Source organism: Phoca vitulina, unplaced genomic scaffold (assembly GCF_004348235.1).
Source record: "Phoca vitulina isolate PV1807 unplaced genomic scaffold, GSC_HSeal_1.0 scaffold52, whole genome shotgun sequence".
Taxonomy (NCBI): Eukaryota; Metazoa; Chordata; class Mammalia; order Carnivora; family Phocidae; genus Phoca; species Phoca vitulina.
Window position 1 is genome coordinate 7,113,808 of NW_022589755.1, and position 15,582 is coordinate 7,129,389.

The 15,582-nt window shown below is 56.2% G+C and overlaps 3 protein-coding genes across 5 annotated transcripts; 2 read left to right on the plus strand and 1 right to left on the minus strand.

The window, feature by feature from the left end:
* Window positions 1-4,234: 4,234 nt before the first annotated feature.
* On the minus strand, window positions 4,235-6,127 carry FGF21 (fibroblast growth factor 21). Its single transcript, XM_032388855.1, has 3 exons — window positions 5,610-6,127; window positions 5,310-5,413; window positions 4,235-4,553 (listed from the first exon to the last, which is right to left on the minus strand). The coding sequence occupies exons 1-3, from the start codon at window positions 5,842-5,844 to the stop codon at window positions 4,263-4,265; spliced, it is 630 nt and encodes a 209-aa protein (XP_032244746.1). The 5' UTR covers window positions 5,845-6,127; the 3' UTR covers window positions 4,235-4,262.
* Window positions 6,128-6,245: 118 nt separating this feature from the next.
* On the plus strand, window positions 6,246-10,846 carry FUT1 (fucosyltransferase 1 (H blood group)). 3 transcript variants are annotated; one of them, XM_032388852.1, is made up of 4 exons: window positions 6,246-6,738; window positions 7,317-7,582; window positions 7,810-7,972; window positions 8,510-10,846. In XM_032388852.1, exons 3-4 carry the CDS (start codon window positions 7,837-7,839, stop codon window positions 9,607-9,609), a joined length of 1,236 nt encoding a protein of 411 aa, XP_032244743.1. In that variant the 5' UTR covers window positions 6,246-6,738; window positions 7,317-7,582; window positions 7,810-7,836; the 3' UTR covers window positions 9,610-10,846. The 3 variants fall into 3 exon arrangements, with proteins under 3 accessions (XP_032244743.1, XP_032244744.1, XP_032244745.1); XM_032388853.1 differs by having other exon boundaries at window positions 7,356-7,582; XM_032388854.1 differs by lacking the exons at window positions 6,246-6,738; window positions 7,317-7,582 and having other exon boundaries at window positions 7,743-7,972.
* Window positions 10,847-11,651: 805 nt separating this feature from the next.
* On the plus strand, window positions 11,652-15,138 carry IZUMO1 (izumo sperm-egg fusion 1). The gene is made up of 8 exons (XM_032388458.1): window positions 11,652-12,282; window positions 12,693-12,767; window positions 13,143-13,229; window positions 13,494-13,514; window positions 13,858-13,938; window positions 14,129-14,229; window positions 14,503-14,656; window positions 14,945-15,138. Exons 1-8 carry the CDS (start codon window positions 12,048-12,050, stop codon window positions 15,136-15,138), a joined length of 948 nt encoding a protein of 315 aa, XP_032244349.1. The 5' UTR covers window positions 11,652-12,047.
* Window positions 15,139-15,582: the final 444 nt, after the last annotated feature.

Below are 15,582 nucleotides of genomic sequence, written 5' to 3' on the forward strand. Positions count from 1 at the left end.
TGAAGAGTCAAGGCCAGTTGTTTGGCAGAAGGCCTCCTGACTGAAAAATGTTTGATGTCTCCTCACGATGAGATTCAGGTTGCGGGGCACGGTCTCTTAATCTTCCCACCCCCACCCGCTCCTCCAGCCCCATCCCCACAAAACAACAACAGAAGCAAATCCAGGTACAGCAACTAGGACAGCAAAAACTCACAAATGACATCTTGCACAAAACCAGCTGACAATGGAGCCCCCATGGAGCCCTGAAATACGAGTGGGGGCGGAGCCCGTCCCAGTATAGAGGTATAGGAAGAAAAGGAAACTAGCAAGCCTGGAAGTTTCCCCCCAGCCCCCACCCCTAGAGGAGAGGTTGCCTTCATAGCTGAGGACTTGGTGAGAGCAGTTAGAACAGCCGCACTCAAATAGTGTGTGTGTGTGAGTGTGTGTGAGTATGTGTGAGTGTGAGTGTGAGTGTGTGTGAGTGTGTGTGCGCGCACACGCGCCCTGGCTCACAGCTCCAATTAGTATAGTAGGTGGTGTCCAGATGATGGGAAGGTTGGAAGATGCTGGGGTGGGGGTCTGGGTCCCCTGAGATCTCACAGTTCCTCAGCAGAATCTCTCTCTTTTTTAAGTAGGCTCCACACCCAGCATGGAGACGACTTGGGGCTTGAACTCACAACCCTGAGATCAAGACCTGAGCTAACATTAAGAGTCCACTGCTTGGGGCTCCTGGGTGGCTCAGTCAGTTAAGTGTCTGCCTTCGGCTCAGGTCATGATCCCAGGGTGCTGGGACTGAACATTGGGCTCCCAGCTCAGCAGGGAGCCTGCTTCTCCCTTTGCCTCTCCCCCTGCTTGTGCTCTCTCTCTCTCTCTTTCTCGTGCTCTCTCTCAAATAAACAAACAAACAAATAAATGAATAAATCTTAGAGGAAAAAAAAAAGAGTCCGCCACTTAACGGACTGAGCCACCCAGGCCCCCCCAAGAATCTCTCATTTGGAAGGACAAAGCTCCGTGCTTTAAAAAAATGTTATTGAAATATAGTTGACATATAACATTGTATAAATTCAAGGCGCGAGGGGCGCCTGGGTGGCTCAGTCGTTAAGCGTCTGCCTTCGCTCAGGTCATGATCTCAGGGTCCTGGGATCGAGCCCCGCATCGGGCTCCCTGCTCAGTCAGGAGCCTGCTTCTCCCTCTCCCACTCCCCCTGCTTGTGTTTCCTCTCTAGCTGTCTCTCTCTCTGTGTCAAATAAATAAATCTTTAAAATAAATAAATAAATAAATAAATAAATAAATAAATAAATTCAAGGCGCATGGCATGTTCATTTGATACATTTACATACTGTAATATGATTGCCATTATAGCAATAATGAGCACCTCTATCGGGTTACATAATTATCCTTTCTTTTTAGTGGTTGGACTAAGCTCTATTCTTGTGAAAATTAATGGAAGGAGAACCCAGATTGATTTTGGCCGGAACTCCGGGAGAAAAGGTTCAGATACTGGTGGGGGAGGAAACAGATCTGTCTACACAATTTTGGAGAGTTTGATATACTGAGAGGTTATATATATGTATTTTTTCCTTTTTTAAAGATTTTATTTTTAAGTAATCTCTACACCCAACGTGGGGCTCGAACCTACAACCCTGAGATCAAGAGTCACATGCTCTTCCTACTGAGCCGGCCAGGTGCCCCAATAAGAGAGGTTTTATTTTATTTATTTATTTTAAAGATTTATTTATTTGGGAGAGAGAGTGTGAGCGAGAGAGAGAGAGCACATGAGCAGGGACAGAGGGAGAGGGAGAAGCAGACTCCCCACTGAGCAGGAAGCTGGACTCGGGGCTCGATCCCAGGACCCCGGGACCACAACCTGAGCCAATGGCAGACACTTAACTGACTGAGCCGCCCAGGCGCCCCAAGAGAGGTTATATTTTTAAATACCATCTGGAAAGAGCAAAGAGTAAACTTTAAGAACTCTGAGCCCAGGAGAGCTTTCCTGGCCCACACCCCTCCTAAATATACTTACACGTGAGCGAGACCAGATGAGAGTAGGAAACTGCCAGGGTACATACTGAGTTCAATAGCATCCCCTGGAAATTCATGTTCTCCTGAAACCCGTGAATGTGAATTATTTGGAAATAGGGTCTTTGTAGATGTAATTAAATTAAGATGAGGTCATCCTGGAGTAGACTAGGTCCTAAATCTGATATGACTGGTGTCCTTGCAAGAGGGCAATTTAGACACAGACACACACAGACACTTGGGGAAAAGGCCATATAAAGATGGAGATGGAGATTTGGAGTGACATGTCTATCAGCCAAGGGATGCCAAGGATTGCCAGCGACCATCAGAAGCTGGGAAGAAGCAAAGAAGTCTCCTCCCTGAGAGCCTTTGCAGAGAGCCTGGCTCCGCCAACACCTTGATTTCAGACTTTTTTGCCCCAGAACCATGAGAGAGCAAATTTCTGTTGTTTTAGGTCACTCAGTTTGTGGTACTTTGTTATGGCAAGCCCCGGGGGGAAAATAATAGGCTTCCTGTTCCACCCTCCTGCCAGTTGGGGGTAACCACTAAGCTGATTTCTGTGTCTAGGAGTTTGCCTAGTCCCCAGAATTTTTTGATTCAAGAGGTCCGGGGTCGGGAATGTGCATTTCTAGCAAGTTCCCTTCCCAGACTGGCCCCCCAGGTCACTACCAATTTCAAGGGCGAGATGCCGCTGTTCTTTGGGTGTGCTTCGCAGCTCTTCACTGACCACACTTTGCACCTCACCCTGTGGAAGCTGCCAGAATGGAGTCTAGAAGCAGTGAGAGGTGATGGGGCAGATCTCGAGGGAGATCTTTCCTGAGGCAGGCAGACTCTTCTGACGAAGAACCTACATCTCCGGTGAAGCTCCCCCCCCAGGAATGAAAACTCTCTTTCCGGTGACTTTTTTGGCATCTCGGCTTCTGCTTCCAGTGACAACGCTGTCCCCCACCTGAGCCAGCCTCGTGCCATCTGAGTGGAAAACCGCCCATCCACGAGATGCAGACTTTCATCTCCTCTGGGCCTTGAATCCCTCCCATGAGCAGCCGGGACCTGCACTGATATCCCCGCCCTTCCACTGAGATGTTCCTCTCATTTGAACGTGGGGATTAAAAATGAAGGGTCCAAGACCACAACTCCTGAGAGGCTGCAGTAGTGGGTCAGACACCCGGGACCCAGAGGGCGCTGACCGTAACCCCGGGGAGGTGTTGTATCTCCGTCCTCCCGTCTTTCCTAACCGGGAAATAACCCGAGGAGCAATGTGGAAATCTAGGTGGTGGGAAGGGAGGGAGAACGGGCAACTCACTCACTGGGACTGGAGTCTGTGACAGTGGTTATACTCCGGCGTCCATAAGTACCTGGATGGATGCATTTAGATCCTTAAGTGCTCCTCCTGAGAATCAGGACTCCCACCCTCCAGTCCTTCCCTCAGACCAGGGTTCCACGTTCCTCTTCCCCTGTTCTCCTGGGACCCAGGTGTCCAGATGTCCAGCTCTCTGATCTCTCAGGACCCAAGTGTCCCATCTAACACCAATTAAACCCCTAGGATCCGGGGTGCCTGGGTGGCTCAGTCGTTAAGCGTCTGCCTTCGGCTCAGGTCATGATCCCAGGGTTCTGGGATCGAGCCCTGCATCGGGCTCCCTGCTCAGTGGGAAGCCTGCTTCTCCCTCTCCCACTCCCCCTGCTTGTGTTCCCTCTCTTGCTGTGTCTCTCTGTGTCAAATAAATAAATAAAATCTTTAAAAAAAAAACAAAACCCTAGGATCCAAGAGTCCTTGCCCCGGCCCTGAGGACCCAGATGTCATCCAACTCCTCGTGCTAAGTGGACCCAGAAAACTATATCTCCCATGAGGCTGTAGGTCTGTGGTGTCATTGTTTAAATGTTCCCCTGTTATTGAGGGACCTCAGAAAAATAGTTCCACAACACAAGCACGAAGTTGGGGGTGGGTGGGGGAGGCGGGGAGGTTAACAAGCCTTCTCCTGTCAAAGGGCAGGGATAGTCCAGTCCCTGGGGACACCTAAGCAGAGCAGAAAACTGAGGCCCAGAGGGCGATTGGGACCTTCCCACAGCCTCCTGACAATGGGCGCAAGGGTTCTTGGGGTCGATGGGAGACAAGGCAGCCGGATCCCATATCCTCCCTCAAACACACAGGCTCACTCGGGTCCTCCTCTCAGATTCTTTATTATCCCGAGTAAGAAAAATAAAAAAATAAATAAGATAAATAACCCAATAAATAGAGGAGACCCCATAATAAACAGCCTGTGGCTTCAGGAAGCGTAACTGGGACTTCGGCCCTGCGAAGGCCCCACCATGCTCAGGGGGTCCGAGGAGCCCACATCAGGAGGCTCGGGCGCTGGGATCCCTGGAGGCTCTGGGGGGGGTGGAAGCAGGCCGGGCAGGGGCAGGAAGCGGGCAGGTCCCCGGGGCGCCAGGTCCCGGTATGGGGAGTTGTGGGGGGGCAGGCGAAGTGGGAGGCCGAGTGTCTCGGAGTGGTAGATGTTGTACCCATCCTCGAGAAGCAGTTCCCGGAAGCTGCAGGCTATGGGGTCGAAGTGGAGCTGAGGGGACGAGAAGACAGATCAGAGATATAGGATTCCTTCACACCTTCCTGCTGCAGGACCCAGGCGTCCGGGCCCCTGGCGCCCTCCTCCCTCAGACCCAGACGTCCGGGCCCCCAGCTCTCTCTTCTTTCAGACCACAGAGTGCTCTCTTCCAACAGGATACAGGAGTCCAGACACTCCTAGGGAGCTGGGGGAGCCCCTCCTCCCTCAGATCCAGAGTCCAGGTCCCCAGCCCCCTCCTCCGGGACAAGAACAACAGCAGCAGGCTCCTCCTTCCCCCCTGAGCAGTCCTGCAAGGCCCACCTCCCCGTCCCCACTTCACAGACAGGAATATTCCAGTCGAGGCTCTCTGAGTCCAGACAAGGGCATCTGGCTTCCCCCCAGGGGTCACGGTCACTTTATAGGCCATAGGTCCTCAGAGCGACCCTGCGCCCAGCAGGAACGGGACATGTAGGAGCCCATGCGGCCACCAGGGGTCCCGAGTCACAAGACTCAGCCTCTCAGGCCACTCTGTCATTCACAGGCCTCGTGACTGGCAGCTGGTGTGTCCCTGCGTAAGCCTCAGTTTCCTCTTCTTGTAAACATTGACAAGGTCAGCTCCCACATGCACATGGGGTGCTGGCGTGGAGCAGGCACGTGGAGAGCACAGGACCAGACCTGGCCCAGGCCGCAGGTGCCAGACGTGGTACCCCAGATGGACAAAGAGGACATGAGGAAGGGGGGAGCACAAGGAGGGGGACCCTGGAAACTCACCGATCCATACAGTGTCCCATCCGGGCCCTGGCACAGGAACCTGGATGTTTTCACACCCAAGATTTGAATGACCCCCGGCTTCAGGGCTTTCAACTCCAAGAGACCTGAGGGGAGAAAGTGGTCAGGGACCCAGAGGGCCTCTGCCCAGGCCCCTCTCTCTTAGACCCTGGAGTCCAGGCCCCCAGGCCCTCCTCCCTCAGACCCAGGACTGCAGGGCCTCAGCCCTCTCCTTCCTCAGACCCAGGGGTCCAGGCCTCCGGCCCCTCCTCCTTCAGACCAGGCCCTGGTCTACACACTCACTTTCGGGGCTCCGGCGGGCAGCCGCCCCCACTGTGCCATCAGCCCTGATCTCTAGGTGGGCCTCTGTCTCCTGGGCATCGTCCGTGTAGAGGTACCGCCGACGAACTTGGCCTCCAAATTGGAGGATGGGGCTGGAGTCAGGGATAGGGTGTGCCCGGCAGGCTTCCAGGAAAAGGACAGCCAGCACAGGGACCCACAGCCCCAGGTGCTCAGACCTGGCCTCCTCCCAGCCCATCAATGGCTCACGTCCTCAGGCGAGATCTGGGGTCTGAGATTTGATGAGCGGAATGGTATAGATTCTATTTCAGAGCCTGGCTGTCTGGGAGAGCAGATCCACGGATCGCTGCTTGAACGCCTGGGTCCTCTCACACGTGGATTCCCAGCTGAACCGAATACCCAGGTCTCTTAGAATGGATGCAGGGACTCCAAAATTTATATCCAGACAGACTCGCCCAATCACCTTCCCCACACCTGACCCATGATATTTGACCCACTTGGCAGGAGCTAGGATTCCACCGTGGCCAGATCAGGCTGAACGGATGATGCAATCAGGGGGTCCTTCCAGATGGGGGCCTGGACTCCCGAGTCTGAGGAATCAGGGGGATAGGGGTCTGATGAACTGGGACCTGGGTGACAGGGGCTGGGGGCCAGGACCCCTGGAGTCTGAGGGAGGAGAGGGCTGGGGGGGGGGGCTGGAAATCTGCCTCCCTGGCTGATGGGGACGCAGACGGCGTCCCATAACTGGAATTTCTGCATGCCACCTGAATTTCTAGGTTTCTGGGGTCACACGCTGACGTTCCTTGATCATCAGGAAGGCAGTGAATGCCACATGACCAAAGCGTCCTCTGCTGGGACAGAGGCGTCCTGACCTCAACCTCACCAATCCCAGCCCAGACGTTCCTCCGGCACCAAACGTCCGGCCTCTCTCCTCCCTGATGCAATCCTGGTGTTTCTTTCACCAGAGAAGCTACCTCCAGGCCCAGAAAAGTGCTCTCAAAATAGCGTGGGGCAGGGGGGAGGGTGAGAGTCTCTGACTCAGCGTTGGTAGCCAAGCCAGGCTCTGGAGGGGGAAATGAGAGGCAAGAGCCCAAAGGGAATGAGGGGGTGGACAGTTTCCTGGAAACTAAAGGTACAGAGGCTGGCCACCTGGGGCCGAGGGAGGAGGGCACTGGAGACCTGAACTTCTCTGTCTGAGGAGGGGGCTGGGGTTGGAAGTCCCGCGTCTGAGGAAGGGGAGGCCTGGGGGCGGGACTCCTGGGTCTGGAGACATTTAGGGTCAAATCTCTGGAGAGTGACGTCAAATTCCTGGGTTTGATTTATTGAATGCCCACGGTCACCCTGCTCCGGCCAGGGTGGGGGTGGGGGTGGGTAGGGCCACCTTGACGATGGGAACAGCTTCAGGTGTGCTGCAGAGGGAAGCCTTGGACCCCAACCAGGAGGCTGGGAAGATAAACTGGCTTCCACGCCCGCTTGCTCCTTCCTGTGCTCCGGGAGAGAGCCTGCCTCCGGGAGGTGCCCTTCTAGAAAGGAGCGGTCAGGTGCCAAATCCTCCACTCCGTCTGTAGGAGAGGCTGGGGGCCGCGACTCTGGAATTTGCAGGTGCTCGGCGCCGACCTGGGGGATCAGCGGCCCCTGCTGTGCGCGGGGACACCTACGGCCGGAGGCTCCCACGTCTGGGAGCTGGAGGAGGTTTTCCATCCGCTCCAGGAGCAGCCTGGCGAACAGGTTCTTCACCCCCACCGGCAGGACGAGGCAGAGGGCGCAGGATCTTCCTCCCCGCGCGGGCCTGCTGTCCGGGTCCTCCCTAGCGGCCGGGGAGTGGCCGGGCTCCGACCATCCAGGTACCCGGGGCAGACTGTGAGCCCGGGCGCCGGAGAAGGGGGAGAAGTCGATGGACCCGAGCACCTGGGTCCAGCATTGCGTCTGGGCGCTAGAAGTCCACGTCCACGAAGGATACCGCTGTTGGAGGCCAGGTAGGCCGGCCCTGGAGAGCCCTGTGGCTGGCCGAGGCCGAGGCCGAGGAGGATGGGGCTGGGCGCAGGGTCCCGGGTCTGGGGAGGGCAGGGGGCGGGGGCTACCACCCTAGCCTGGGGCGTCAGGCCGGGGGCGGGGCTCCGCCTCGGACCTACCTGCCTCGCCCCGGAGGGGCGGAGGCTGCGAGCCTCGGAACCGCGCCTATCTCCTTTCTCTCTTCCTCGAGCCCTTGGAGCCAGTCGGGGGAAGCGGCATGGAGGGGAGGGCTGCTGAACCTTGGGACCTGGAGTTCGGGGTTCCGGGGGCGGGCGGATGTGGGCTGCACTTGAGGACGGCGCGCTCCAGCCCCGCCAAGCCGACTGCGGATGTGCCATCCGCCAGGAGCTCAGGTGAGTGGGACTAGCGGATGCCTGGGACCCAGGAACTGCACCCCCAACCTCTCGCCCCTTAGGACCCCGGGAGTCTCCACCCCACCCGCAACTCCTGCTCCTCCAGGAACCAAGATCCCTCATCCATTCCCAGCCTCCCCTGTTCTGCTTGGCCTGTCTCTCCTGTCACCTCCATGGTGGAGGCTGCCCATCTCCTCCCCACCCCACCCCACCCCCGCCACCCAGGTACACCTGAGAAGGGAGTTGGTGGAACATTGCTCAGCTTCAGTGGGCCTTCGGGGCCTGGGGAGCCAGATTCCAAGATGTGGAGATGAGATGCTGGATCCTAGACCCTATCTTGGAAAGCACCATTTCCCATCCCCATCCCCCGAAATTCCAAGCTCCCCGCTTCTCCTCCCTCAGATCCAGGACCCTGATTCCCCTTCCCTCGGACCCAGGAGTCTGAATCCTTAGTACCCTCCTCCCGCCCGTCCTCTGCTCCCTGACATTCGTCCTGGGGCTCTGAGCACCTGCTAATTCGCCTTTCCTCCTGTGCAGCCACGTGGGCCCCCAGCCGACGGCAGCTCTGTCTGACCTTCCTGCTAGTCTGTGTTCTTTCAGCCGTCTTCTTCCTCCACATCCACCAAGACCTGTTTCACAGTGGCCTAGACCTCACTGCCCTGTGTCCCGACCGCCGCCTCCTGACACCCCCCGTGGCCATCTTCTGCCTGTCGGGCTCACCGATGGCCCCCAACACCTCCTTTCCCTGTCTCAAGCCCCCTGCCTCCCTCTCAGGAATCTGGACTATCTACCCAGACGGCCGCTTCGGTAACCAGATGGGGCAGTATGCCACGCTGCTGGCCCTGGCCCAGCTCAACGGTCGCCAGGCGTTCATCCTGCCCGCCATGCATGCCGCCCTCGCCCCCGTGTTCCGCATCACCCTGCCCGTGCTGGCCCCCGAGGTGGACGGCCACACGCCATGGCGGGAGCTGCAGCTGCATGACTGGATGTCGGAGGACTATGCCCACTTGGAGGATGCCTTTCTGAAGCTCACGGGCTTCCCCTGCTCCTGGACCTTCTTCCACCATCTCCGCGCCCAGATCCGCCGCGAGTTCACCTTGCACGAACACCTGCGGCAGGAGGCCCAGGGTCTACTGAGCCAGCTCCGCTTGGGCCACACGGGGGACCGTCCTCGCACCTTTGTGGGTGTCCACGTGCGCCGCGGGGACTACCTGCAAGTCATGCCCCATCGCTGGAAGGGTGTGGTGGGCGATCGCGCTTACCTCCAGCAGGCTATGGACTGGTTCCGGGCCCGGCACGAAGCCCCCATCTTTGTGGTCGTCAGCAACGGCATGGCCTGGTGTCGGGAGAACATTGACACCTCCTGGGGGGATGTGATCTTTGCTGGCGACGGGCAGGAGGACTCACCAGGGAAGGATTTTGCACTGCTCACGCAGTGCAACCACACCATCATGACCATTGGGACCTTTGGTTTCTGGGCTGCCTACCTGGCCGGTGGAGACACTGTCTACCTGGCCAACTTCACCCTGCCTAACTCCAACTTCCTTAAGATCTTTAAGCCTGAGGCCGCCTTCCTGCCCGAGTGGGTGGGTATTAATGCGGACTTGTCTGCACTCCAGTCACTGGCAGGGCCTTGAGCAGCAGGGAGACTTTCTGGAATTGCTGATCAGTCTTGGGCCAGCATTTATGCATCTCCAGAGGCCTGGCAGCTTGGAGAGAAAAGAGGGCTTTCTGTAGCTGTCTGGACATTCTAGAACCAGCAGAAGATCTTTTCCTGTTGGTTGGCAATGCCCAGAGAGGCTCATGTCAGTTCTAGAAGGCAATGCCTACCTGCTCCTCCCAGGCCATTTCTGGAGTACTTCTAGATGGCTGCACCCCAAGTACAGGACTCCCCCTTCTAATGTTGCCCCTGGTCTTTTCTAGAAGAGAGGTTCATCTCCAGGACTGAAGGAATCTGTCGGTATTCTAGAGCAAGCACTCACCAACTCCCCTTCTGTGTTTCATGCAGCCATTCTAGAGAGGGTCAATTCTAGTGCCTGTGAAGAATCCTGCAGGGCTCTTCCAGAGGGGATGGAGTTCTGGAATTCCAGGAGAATCTCAGGAAGGTACAATCCGAAGCTCAACGCCTCAACCACTGCCAGAAAGATTGGTGGAAGACAAACTCTCTGTAGCTGCAAGCAGACCCGAAATCTGTCCAACCTCTCAGCCCCGGAAAAAAAAAGACCAAGACTCTTTTTTGAGCAGATAGGCGAAAACATGGGAGGTGGGGGAGGGGGGCGGCTGCTGAATTGCAGCAGCTTCTGGAGCAAAGTTTTCCAGAAATGTAGGAACACTTTTTTTTTTTTTTTAAGCTCAAAAACTGCCAAAGACAAGCACCCCACAAGGTGGCTCTGAGTTAGGTCGCCTCTCCCAATTACAGACGTTTGCTCCTTTGCTGCAGGGCTGGGGGTGGGCGGGTGATGATGGGATCGATTTTCTGGAATTCAGCCGGCCTGAATATTTCCTTTGGGCTTACAGAAAGCAGCTGGCCTTGTGTCCCTTGCCAACCCCTGTCTGCCCCCGATTTCACAGCTTCGGGTTTGAAAGAATCTGAGGGTATTCAGACTCCAGACTATCCTCAAACCCAGGCGGGAAGGAGCACAGGGTTTGGCCAAGGAGGATGGGATTCTGGACTCAGATTTCAGGAACCCCTTGAGGCTTTTCGAAGGGGGTGAAGGTGGCTAGCTAGCTTTATTGCAGACAACTCTGATCGCATCTCCCGTTTACCCAGAAGAATGCAGACCCCTTTTTTAGTCTTCTCAGGGAGTTTTGAGGGATCTTTCCCTATTCAGCTGCTCCAGGTGGGGAAGAGGGAGGTATGAATTAAAAGTCCACATCGCCAACCCCTGTGTCTGCAGGTTTTTTGGAGTCGTGTGTGTGTGTGTGTGTGTGTGTGTGTGTGTGTAGGAGGAAAGGTACGGAACTGCCAGGGACTCATTATTCATGTCTAGGGATATTGTCCTGCTCAGATCTGGTAGCCTCTTGTTCTCAGAGTTGGCTGAGTAGTGCTGCCTGTTTTTCTGGTGGCCTGTTTCAATGATGCAGAAGAGGAGAGACCTTCCAGGACCTGTAGAGCCCCAGTTTCTCACTATTGGCTCTAGGCCTCTTTCTTCTGGAACCTTGGCACCAAGCCCCTTGGGCTAGGGAGAGAAGGTGGAGGAGGGAGTGAGCAAAGTGTGTAACTCTGGAACTACATTTCCCATATAGCCATCTGGCTGGCCAGGGAGAGGCCCCAGGGCCTCCTGGGAGTCGTAGTCCTAGGGCTAGAAAGGGCCACTTCCCTCATCTTCGTGGCTCGACTCCAAGTTTCCAAAAGGCCACGTGCACCTAGCCGGAAGCCTGGATCCGGAGACGGGAGGAAGCTGAAGCCCAGAAGCCCTTTCCTTGGCTTTAGAAGTCGGAAGGGACAAGATAACTTTCCTCTCGGTAGACGCTGGGAAAATTCTAGTCTGAAAGGACGGCCACCTCTTGTGATATCATGGAACGATAGGCGGAGTCTCCCTTTGTTGCGGTCCTATCAGACTCAGCGTTGGGCTTGTGGGCGGGGCCGAGAAAACTCCCCGGGAGTATCTTTTGGGGAGTTGGGGCCCCACGTGGGAAGCTAGAAGGGGGAAGCTGTGGGAATTCCTCCTAGACCGGGGCGAACGGTGACTGTGACTCCAGTCAGAAAGCTCTCCATATCACGCGACCGACCTCACCCTCGCCCCCAACAAAATCCTTAATTTTAGTCGTGGGAAAATAGCAGAGTGGAAGGACGTGGCCTGCTCCTCCTCTCTAAAAGCCCTCAGCCTGGATTCGGCTCTTCAGCGGACCCTAGTATTTGAGGGTACAACATTCAAGGTCAAGGTCGGGCAGCGGCTGTTGAGGGCGCATCGGGTCTCCGGACACCTCGGTTTCCTAACCGAGAAGTGTGCGCCCTGCAAATTGGGGGGTTTAGTCTCGGGGAAGGGTTTCTCTCCACTTAGCGTGAACGTTTGGGGCGAAAGGACCCTTCCCCTTCCCCCTCCCCCTGCGCGGACTGAGCGCTCTGGCCGCAATGGGTCCGCAACTTCCCCTCCTGGTGGCGGCGCTGGCCGGCTGCCTGCTTCCTGCCCGGGGCTGTATCCTATGTGCTGCAAAGGTCGTGGAGGCGCTAAAATCCTTGGAGACGGATTACCTGCCCGGCCGCCTGGCGGCCGATCGTCACCGAAGCTTTATGCAAAGGGTAAAACAAGCCGTGCTGGATTTCAAGGACCTGCCAATTGAAGAGGATTCCTATATGGGGGTTATCGGTGAGGGCAGGGAAGAGTGTGGAAATCCTGAGTCCTGGGAAAGGAGGGGTCTGTGGCTAGGATTGCTGGGGGCGGGGCCGGGGCGGAGGGGCGGGGGCAGGGAGGGCAGGGATGGAGGCAGAGTCTACTGGGTTCGGGAATGTAGAAGGCTGGAATGCAGATTCTGGGCCTTACCCAAGGCTAGTAAATACTGTGTTCCCCATCGCTTAGCCTGCAAGTTTGTGTAAAAAAAACCAACAACTACAACTCCCAGAAGGCAAGGGCAGACAATCCCTTTACCAGGCCTATCCTTGCCCAGTAGCCTCATGGGTATTGTAGTTTCTAAGAATAGGCGAGCCAAGGAGACGGTGAGGCTTGGAATCTGGAGTTCTATCTCTCCCTCCCTGCATCCCCACCTCCCACCCCTCCAGATAAGCCCACACTGGAAAAGGCATCCTGGAGTTTTCTGAAGGATTTGAGACGTATCACAGACAGTAATGTAAAAGGTAAATGCACAGAGGGGCCAGCGGAGGGGCTCCAGAATCTTCCGGAGAAGTGATAGTTGGTGACAACTGGTCTGGTAGTGGCTCTGGAGCCAAACTGCCTAGGTTCAGATTCCGGCTCTGTCATCTCCTAACCGTGTGGCCTTGAGTGAGGGATTTCGCAGCTTTGTCGCTTCTAAAATGAAGATCAAAACAGTCCCAGCTGTCCCTTAGCTCAGTGGCCAGCATTATGTTAAGTGGTCAATTTCATTGTCCCTCCCGGAGAAGACCCCAAAGTGGAATGCCAGGCTCTTCCGACAGAAGCAGACTTCCTGTACCTCACTCCTGGGATGAGTGAGGGAGAGGGGAAGCACTGTGTGTCACCCTGCTCCTCCCCAGGTGAACTTTTCGTGAAGGAGATGTACTGGATGTTGCACCTGCAAAAGGATATGTTTGCCCGCTTTGCAGCTCAGTTCCAAAAAGAGGGTGAGGGAAGATGGGAGTCCGTCAGGGACCACAGCCCCTTTCTTCAACAGTCCCAGAGTCCCTGACCCCAGCCCCCTGCTTCTCCAGGTCCAGCCCCTCAGCTCTCCCAGCTCCGCCTCCCCTTGGACCCAGGGATCCAGGCACCTGGGTTCTTCCTCCCTCAAACCCAAGAGCCCAAACCCCAACCTATTCCCTTGCCCTCTCTCATCTCCTTTAACTTAGAAATATGATAATCATTTTTTTTCTTTCTTTCTTCTGACGCAGCTTTTTGTCCCAACAAATGTGGTGAGTGCGGATTATGGGAGCTGGTCCTCTATCCCTCATGGTCGCTCCGTTAATACCCAGCCGTTCTCCTCCCCCTTTGGGTCTCGATGTTTCTTCATTCTCCACGTCTGAGAGGTTCCACATTCCTTCTGCACTGCGCACTTACTGGGGAGCGCGTCGTATTCTACTGCACTCTTTACCGAGCCTGGTTCCATCCCTCTTCCTGCGGGGCTGCCTTCTACCCCCGCCCCTTGGGCTGACCTCCTAGGGATTGGGCCCCTGACCCCGCCCCAGTCCTTGACCCTGCCCTCCCCTTTTAGCCTCGCCTCTCAGGGCGAATACAGCGTTGATCCTGCCCCTTCAGGTATGATGTTGCAGAGTCTGATCTGGTGCAATACCTGCCAGAAGCAGGTTCACACTTGTCGAAAGAGCACTGATTGCGGGGGTGAGAGAGCTGGGGCCAGCAGGAGGGGGGGTCGGCGCGAAAGGGGGGGAGCCAGAGGAGAGACTGAATCTAGAGGGGGCGGAGCCTGGAGCCGGCAGGCGAGAAAAGGCAGGGCCGAGACCAAGTGGGAGGGAGTTGAGGAAGGCCCCGAACTTTGAAGAAGCATCCCACCGTAATCCCCTATCCCCAGTGCGCCTAGTCACAGTCCATGAAATGGAAGACTTGATCCTGAACTGTGAGCTCAACTGGCATCGACTCTCTCAAGGCCTGACCGATTACAGCTTTTTCAGGGTGGGGCCCTCTAAGTCCTGTAACCCTTGAACCCCAAGTCCATCAGGCTTGTGTGAGCCCCCTGATCCCTGTATCCACAGGTTTGCACTCACAATCCCTATGACCCATGACCTACCAGGTTTGGCTTCTACTGATCCCCGGGGACCCCATGTCTTGACCAGTACACCCTGGACTCCCATGTCCCCCACCATGAGGCCCGTGATGATCTCACCCCTGTACAACCCTAAACCCTGAATTTCCCAGGCCTCTGTGACCCCTTGAGCTTGGGTCTAGGTTTGGGGGAAAGATTCTGAGACCTTGCTGTCCAAGGGGAAAAATTCCACCCTGATCAAGACCGCGGTGACTGCAGAGGATGCGGGTGTCTACCGCTGCAGTTTGGACAGTGTGCGATCCATCCCAGCCACGATCATCTTTTATCAAGTCAAAGGTTAGTGCTGGGGGCTTGACAGTAGTGTGGGACTCAGGGTCCTGGGGGTGGAGGCAGTCAGCTTCAGGGGCGTGGTCTGCGGGCTTAACTTTCCGTTGGGGTGTGGTTTCAGGCCACGAGGGTGTGGCTTCGTGCCCTGGGTGTGGCCCTCCCGCCACAGTGGCAGGGCTTCACGCACTTAGGGGCGTGATTCTCTCCTTGGGGCGGGCTGGAGTAGAGCGGGCTTGCCTTGGCCAGGGCGGGACCTTCATGCCCTCCCAGGACTGCTCCTTCCCTCTCTTCTATCAGTGTTGCCCGGAAGGATCTCTGAAGAGCTACCGTCAAACATCAGCCAGGGTGGGCAGGCCCCAGGTCAGGGGGATTCAACCATCCAGCCTACGCCGACGCAGTGTCCGAAGTCTGAGAACCTGCTGAGAGGCCGTCTGATAGGACTGCTGATCTGGGGCTTTGTGGTGCTGATAATCGGCTTTACGACCGCGTGAGCCGCCCACTGAAGAAGGCAGGGCTTGGAGCAAGGGGCGGGATTTCCAACTTCCTAACGCAGGAGGGGGTCTGGGAGCTAGGGAAATACTGAGAGCTGTACTTCCGTTGGGGATGGGGCTTAGAAAATAGGGTGGGCCTTACCTAGGTGGACTAAGCTTGGGTCACTGCTAGAATTAGATTAAATATAGGGAGGCTGGGGGGGGGGGTCCCTCACTCAGTTAGGACCTCATCTGGTTCCCCTATTTGCACCCCACCCTCCCCCCAGGATACTTTGCTTTCGACCTGAGAAGGTGATCAATTCCATCAAGTCCTGTTTCGACACCAAGAAGGAGCCTGCCAAGCAGCCCCAGGTTCCAGAGGAAAAAGCCACACCATCAAGGCCGAAATAAAGATTTATCTGGTTGTCTAAATAAATATCTGACTCATTCCTCTGGTCTGATCCT

Coding starts and splice junctions, on each gene's coding strand:
- FGF21 (XM_032388855.1), bottom strand. CDS start 5,844: ATGGGCTGGGAGGAGGCCAGGTCTGAGCACCTGGGGCTGTGGGTCCCT. Junction 5,414..5,609: donor TGCCCGCCGGAGCCCCGAAA/GTGAGTGTGTAG, acceptor TTCTCCCCTCAG/GTCTCTTGGAGTTGAAAGCC. Junction 4,554..5,309: donor ATGGGACACTGTATGGATCG/GTGAGTTTCCAG, acceptor TCGTCCCCTCAG/CTCCACTTCGACCCCATAGC.
- FUT1 (XM_032388852.1), top strand. CDS start 7,837: ATGGAGGGGAGGGCTGCTGAACCTTGGGACCTGGAGTTCGGGGTTCCG. Junction 7,973..8,509: donor GCCATCCGCCAGGAGCTCAG/GTGAGTGGGACT, acceptor CCTCCTGTGCAG/CCACGTGGGCCCCCAGCCGA.
- IZUMO1 (XM_032388458.1), top strand. CDS start 12,048: ATGGGTCCGCAACTTCCCCTCCTGGTGGCGGCGCTGGCCGGCTGCCTG. Junction 12,768..13,142: donor CACAGACAGTAATGTAAAAG/GTAAATGCACAG, acceptor GCTCCTCCCCAG/GTGAACTTTTCGTGAAGGAG. Junction 13,939..14,128: donor AAAGAGCACTGATTGCGGGG/GTGAGAGAGCTG, acceptor CCCTATCCCCAG/TGCGCCTAGTCACAGTCCAT.